At 35.1% G+C, this 7074-nt stretch overlaps 1 protein-coding gene across 1 annotated transcript in view; it reads right to left on the reverse strand.

Moving 5' to 3' along the window:
- Window positions 1-7074, reverse strand: part of MAN2A1 (mannosidase alpha class 2A member 1) — a 93568-nt gene that overhangs the window by 26443 nt on the left and 60051 nt on the right. Inside the window, exon 15 of the mRNA XM_005428027.3 lies at window positions 2357-2471. Within this exon, the coding sequence (XP_005428084.2) occupies window positions 2357-2471 (115 nt within the window). The remainder of the gene's footprint in view (window positions 1-2356; window positions 2472-7074) is intronic.

The raw sequence follows: 7074 nt of genomic DNA on the forward strand, positions 1-7074 counted from the left end.
AGTTGTCAATTACTGAACAGAGTTGTCAACCAGAGTATTTTCTGCCCAAAATCAACAGAATTTTAAAGCCAAAAGTGGTAAAAGCTATTTTCCCCAATATTGCTGAAGATGTAGGAGTTGGGAGTACTATCCAACAGCTGGATCAGCCACACAATCAGTCTTCCTACCCTTGGCAAGGAGGTAGGTTACAACAGGAGATGAGATCCTGATTTGAAATCAAAATGCATTTTGAAAATGCATTTTGAAAAAATCACATAGTGATTTTTTTCCCACATACTTTGTTACTGTACATGCCTAGTAAGACTTCAAAATATCTTATTTTAATTGAAGTAATGCTATATAAATAACTAATAAATATAACTAATAACTATAAATTACAAAGACAAGGAAATAGAGCTCAGCAAAACAATGACACAAAGTTATCAAATTTTAAACTTTGAAAAAGAACACTTAAAGAAATTTAGATAAAAACACACCAAAGAGCAAACACACAATATATAAAATATATTTTGCATAATCTTTTCTTGTCAAAGTAGAAACATGGTACAGGACTTACCCATGTACACATTACATTTGCAATGTTGTAAGTGTTGAAACATTGTGATGAATTGTCAGAAAAACCAAAACAAAAAAGTAGACAGTACGCTCACAAGGAAAGATAAATTTAACTGTTAGGAACTGGCAAGTAAGTGATTTTCACTGACAACTCATTTTCTGTGAACTGAAATACTTCTAGCAGGTATTTAGTAGCAAATTAAAGAAAAAGGAGTACTACAGAATAATTTCCTTTAAAATAACAACCTCTCCCTAACAAAACAAACAAAAAAAAAAAGGTTTTTCAGGCTTTTTCCCTTGCTGAGAATTTAATTTACTAAAACTCACAGAGGAATGTAATTTTTTTCCAAATTCTTGGCAATCTGGTATTTCTTGACCTCAAAGTATCTTTTTTCATCATAAGATGATTTTAACTATTTATCACATAAAATAAATATATAGGCTATATATATATATATATATAGTCTTGAATATAAGTTGTGTTTTCTTAGGATGTTCAGCAAGGAATGCAAACTCTTGGCTTGTGTTCCTAAGGACTGTGAATTAATGTTTCATCCAGAATTACTGTATCAGTTGGGAACTGAATTCTGATGAGCATTTGGCATATGTATAAATTCCAGCAGCTTCACACTGCAATGTACACATATCACAAAAATGAAGCATCTGAATCAATTTTATTTCTAGATCAAAATACACTAGAACTAAAACAAAACAAAAAACAAACAAAAAAAAAATCAAACAGATAATGTCATTACTATTTTTGAAACCTAAAAGAAAGAAGGAGAAGAGCAAGCAAGACTTTCAAAGTACTGATAACTATTTTTTTAGAAGTTGTTTAGGAGAAATAATTAAATATGATAAATAGGATTTTAAAAAACATTAAGACAATTTTGACTTCTACAGTAAAGTTGGTAATACAAAACATGTAAGTTCCTTCAGCTGAAAACATTAATCAATGCCTCTTTATTTCAGAATAATTCCAGTAAATATAAATAATGAATGTATGTTTCTCAATTATAGGAAGATACACTTAAGCATGTTAACTCAAGTTTCCATATGAAAATAATTTTATACAATTGCACTATGATTTCCTCCCTCTTTTACATTTTTCAGTGGCCAATTCCATCAAGTTTGGAAGGGCAGAGAGTTTCCAAAATTACTGTTTACTTAGAATTTCCTTGGAAATCAGAAGCTGAACAGTAGAGAAACAAGCAACTTAAAAAGAAATCTGAAGGAAGCAAAGGAAAACTGGTATGATGTTATGTCCTAAGAACCAAAAAGTTGATGTTTGCTGTTGGTGCCTATCAACAGACAGAGAAAGTTCTGTCATGAGCTCTCCCAAGCAGAAAAAGGACATACAAAGAGAGGTAATAAATAACTAAAGCCTAAAGTTGTGAAGTAAACCAGACATCTCTATTAAGGTCACTGATATATATTGTACTTCCATCAGTAAATGTGAAACTATGAAAGAAACTATGTTCTTACATTCTCTCCAAGGTATTTCAATTTTTTTTTCTGATTTTCAAAATGTGTAGCTAGTTACAGCATTCAGATGAGCCAGTAAAGTCTGGAGAGGTGTTTCTAACAAATCTGTGGAGTGTAAGTATAACAGCTTAATGTCTAGCATGATACGCAGAGAGAAATCACAGTGCACAGAGCAAAACGTATTGGAGTCAAAACAACCTCAGTCTGCACCCGTGCAGAGGTGAATTTAAACACTAAAAAGGCAGGAAGGATCCAGTATCACTGTGATCATGTGATAAAATAACTGCCAAGAGAGACAGAATTTCACAACTCTTACCCTGGACTTTATACAGCCGCATGGTATGTGTCACATGGTGAAAAAAACAAACAACTTCTGAGAAAATTGTTCCATGAGCAACTCTTATGGTAGGTGGGTCTGTAAAAATATAAGGCTACAAAAAGAAAACAGAAAGTCAGAGTGAGTATTTTGGAAGTTTTTAATAAATGCAGTGTCAATAAATTAAAGTATTTAATAAATATTAAAAGAGTGGGTTTTTTAAACCATTCTAGATCTAAAGGACTGGAAACTAAAATTTATTCCTAATCTGAAATTCAGCAACTTCTCTTCAGAGTCCTTTATTCTCTTCAGCTAAAATTAGGTTAAGTCTCATTACACATCTCACAAGTATTTTATGAGGATTAAGCGATACAAGGTCTACAGACCAGCACATGAATGTATTGATATTGCACATGGACTGAGCTCTTTTGCTAGAAAAATTATAACTGCTAACCATCAACTAAATACTGTACTTTCAAAATTTGGGGCAGGTGGTTTGACTACCTCCATCAGTGGTACACACTGCACAAGGAAAGCCTCCCCTACTCTGCGGTGTAGATCAGTTTGCATATCCTCTGAAAATAGAAGAGAAAGCTTTTTCTTCATCAGAAGCAGACACAGTTGTCAGAGGAGCTCTCTGGAATGCAGGGTAGGGCTGGGAATCATTATGAAATGTCAATAAGGACAGTGGCTTACTACTCATGGCTCCCACAGACTAGGACAAATTTTGCATATTCACAACAAACCAAAGAGATTAAGAAAATTATTTTTCCATGTAGTCACAGTATTTAGAGTCTTGGCTAGGCAAACAGTGACCTTTTTTTAAAAAAACCATTGATCCCAAATGTGTGTTTCATCCCCAGATGGAAATAAATGGATGGCTGCAAAGGTAAAAATGAATTAAATATTGAGAGTGTACAACCCAAAAATGAAAACTCAACACATGCAACTACTTCAATAGGGAAACAGCTGTAAATAAAGACTTCACTCACAAAAAACACATCCCAACTGCTTGAAAAACACGTTAATCAGAGGGATCTAGGCAGAAAGCTCTCAGAGGGTGGCTGTCTTATTTCTGCATATAGCAAGGCCACAAGGACAGAGCACAGTCTTTGTTGAAGCAATGACACCAAAGAATAGATGCAGCTTGAGGAAGAACAGAGATCAAGCTCAAATACATACAGACAAAACACACTAGAGAAGAGCAAGTACAGGTAAATATCCAATATTCTTTGAGCATATAACTGTATGTATAACAGGGAAGATTTCAAGAAGTATTGTATAAAAGAAAAAACTGAAAGGGACTTCCAGGGCAAAAAGCCCACTTTTTGTATTCACATACTTATTCTTAGAGCTGCAGAATATTCTTTATTAAAAGCTTTGCCAGAGCTACCAGAGGCAACTCTGCAGTTATCAACTGCAGGAAAATTTTGTACAGGAGTTTGGAAGAGAATTCACAGTTACTTATGCTTTAAGAAGACTGTTTTGTTTAGGGAGAAAATGCTTTTTCCTACTGAAAATCTTATCCAGTTAATCATTAAAAAAACCCAAAATAGTGTTTTAGACTTCTTGATAGTCTACATGAAAAAATTATGGAATACTTCCATAGGATCTCATCTTGTCAGTAAGACAGACAAATGTTATCTGTTATGCAAAATCCATTTGCTAGGTGAGAAATACAGAAGGATTATGGCATTCAGGGGGGATATTAGACAGATGAGCTAATACACTGAAATAAAAGAAATTTGAAGACCAGATCTTAGGTTAGAACCTCTTATTTCCACGAAAAACTGACAATATCCGTAACTGTAGCCTGAATTCTCCCCTTCTGGCAGAAGAGACTGATATTTGCTTTTCTATCACATATAAGCAGAGAAGACAAACTAATTTAATTGGTGACTACCTGGCTTCTAGAAGTTAAAAATCCCACAGAGGAGGAACTGGATGACCAAACAAATGGTGGAGTAATCAAACCCTTCAAAATCCTCCCTGCAGGGCAGAGCAACATGAAGATACTCAAGCTAGTAAAGACAGACTAAAACACCACCTAAAGGAACTCTCAGAAAGGAACTGAGAAACCAGAGGTCATCAGGACAAGCCAGTGACCTGTGACCTAGGAGAATGTCACTTGCACAGACAACAGACGGCCAGATATATTCTGTTATCAGACTAAAAGAGATCTTATGGTCTTGTGTAGTTTTTAAGAGTATTTCTTGCTCCGTTCTCACTGGAGCTAGCCAGCAAAATGGAGAGATGCTGGGTGAGTGACAGGAATATAAAACACTGCGCACTTGCTAGAAAAAATTACCTGAAGTAAATTTCAAAAATTAAAAATAAAAAAAAAAAAAACACCTAAACCCAAACATTTGGAGGAACTCTTTTCCATTGAGTTTTTTAGTACAAAACATGAGCATGATATTGACGACAGCTATCAAAATACACAGAAAGCTGAAATGAGATTGATATATCAGCTCTCAGATTCTGGGATATTGCCACAAATATTAAGTTCACACACCTGAGGCTCCAGGCTGCGCATGTAGCCAAATTAGCTCCTTTTCTGAAGATAAATGCAACTTATTAGAGACCGCTAGAAACTAAACAGAAAGATGGGCTTATGGAAAAGGAACAGTTATTTTGCAGATATTGCCTGAAACTAATACATTTTTAAAAAATAATAGTTCTTAATTTTGCTAGGACATGCATTGAGTTTGCAAGCCTCCAATTCAGTCACAATGCTAGAAAAGGCCCAAAAGAGGAAGGTAGTTTACAAAGTCAGATGGTAACATGTAGTTTTGGGGATCAGAAAAGTTCTTTTTGATAGAAAGAGTGGCAATATGATACATACTCAAGTTCTCAAGGACAACTGATGTTCCCTGATTATTGGGCAAGCAGGGAAAATGAAGTAAAAATATGGCAGTGATAGAAAAGAGGAGCCTTCAAATTCATATTTAGTGTTTAGAAAAGCACTAATCCTAGAACTTTATTTGTTGATAGTTACCAAGAGAAATACCAGGAGTTCAGAACCTATAAAGAGATAATTGCCCAGGTTTGCCTCATGAAAAACATTTCAATTAACCAGGCTTTTGCTTTTAAACAGGAAAATATCTTTATGAATTGAATATGCAAGTATTCTAGTATCATTGTAAAGATCCTTGGTGAGATGCACAGGTCTGTGAAAGGATCCTGGTCCTGGATCTGAAATACAAAGGTATTTTTGATGTGAAAGTCTAAGGTAATGTGGAAAGAACAAACAATGATAGATATTTGCAAAACTGATTTGACAAAAGTCTTTGTCTCAATCCAGTGTTAAGTCTGCTTTGTAAACAATCATGGACTAAAGGATCTTCCAGCATGAAATAATCTGTGATGACTCACACCTTGAATTGGAATAAAAATATGTTGCTTTCATATCCAATGGCTAGGCTAAAGACTCCACTTTCTAAAGAGGTAAAGTAAATAGCTGCTGTAATATCTGTTCCCCTCAGCTCCAGTGGAATGAATTCCATTGTACAAGATCCAGCAGCCTAGTGAAGCAGCTTCTGTTGAGCCTGGAAATCAGCATTTTTCAGAAACAGGACAACAGAACTGTGGATCAAAGGGTTCAGAAATCATTTTTCTGTACTCCAAGAGAAATAAGACAATAATGTTTTTGAAAGATACTGGGCAGGAGGCCTGGGGAGAAGCTAGCTGGGAATTTTAAGGGAGAATACTAGGAACAAAATAATACCTCAGAGATCCCTAAAGTATATTAAAATACTTAACATCAAAACAGGTGCCAAAGGGTGAAAATAACTGGAGATACACCTTCACCAAAATATTTACTGGCTTGTATAGAAAATGGCATGGTATATTGGAGCCTGGAGGCACAAAGCATGGGCAGTTAACTTTTCCCCTTGTAGACAAGTAAAGCACTCCCAACCATTTTAGTGGCCAGGAAACTTCTGGCAGTGCAGCACACTGTTGGTCTGGATGCCAAAAAAAATAAAGGGAAAGTTTTCAACCACACATGAAATGTTCTGGACTGGTCTAAAATTTTAAAAGAAGGAAAACCACAAGACAAAGCCTGCAGGAAAAGGTGTTTCTCAGTAGTAGGTTGCCCCTTATTTGGCAGGGTTTGAGGTTAGACTGAGATAATATCATGTATTTCAGCTCTAGCACCAGAGATCCTGCAAGGGGAAAAAAGAAAAAATCTGTTTTCTTAGATATTCTGTTAGTACTTAAGTACCTGTGGGAACTAGTACATACACAGAATCACAGAACCAGTTGCCTGAGGGAGAATCAAAATTTCCTAGTCCAGGTATACCAAAAACCATCACTTTGATACTGAAAAAAACTATTTGTAAAACAAAAAAATCAAGTACTCACATTGATCCCACAAACATTTAGCATCTGATGCTTTGGAAAAAACTGCTTTGCTCTATCTATTCCCTATTGATACCAAGCAGGGCTAGTAAGAAGTCATCACATATTGACTTGTCGTGAATATACAGAAGAAAATACAGACATATAACTGTTTCAAAGTTTGTTGAGTACTGTGAGTTTTTTTCCCACTGATCTACAGAAAAACAAGTTGGGTATTCTTCATGAAGTCACAGGAATTAAAAAACATGTTTTCTCTTAATGAACAGGACATTTTACTTATATTTATTGTGAGGCCCAAGGAAATCCCTTCCTTCCAAACTTAATCATTAACACTGTCAATCAGTCAAACACTTCAT

The sequence above is a fragment of the Geospiza fortis genome, unplaced genomic scaffold, assembly GCF_000277835.1.
Source record: "Geospiza fortis unplaced genomic scaffold, GeoFor_1.0 scaffold447, whole genome shotgun sequence".
NCBI lineage: Eukaryota > Metazoa > Chordata > Aves > Passeriformes > Thraupidae > Geospiza > Geospiza fortis.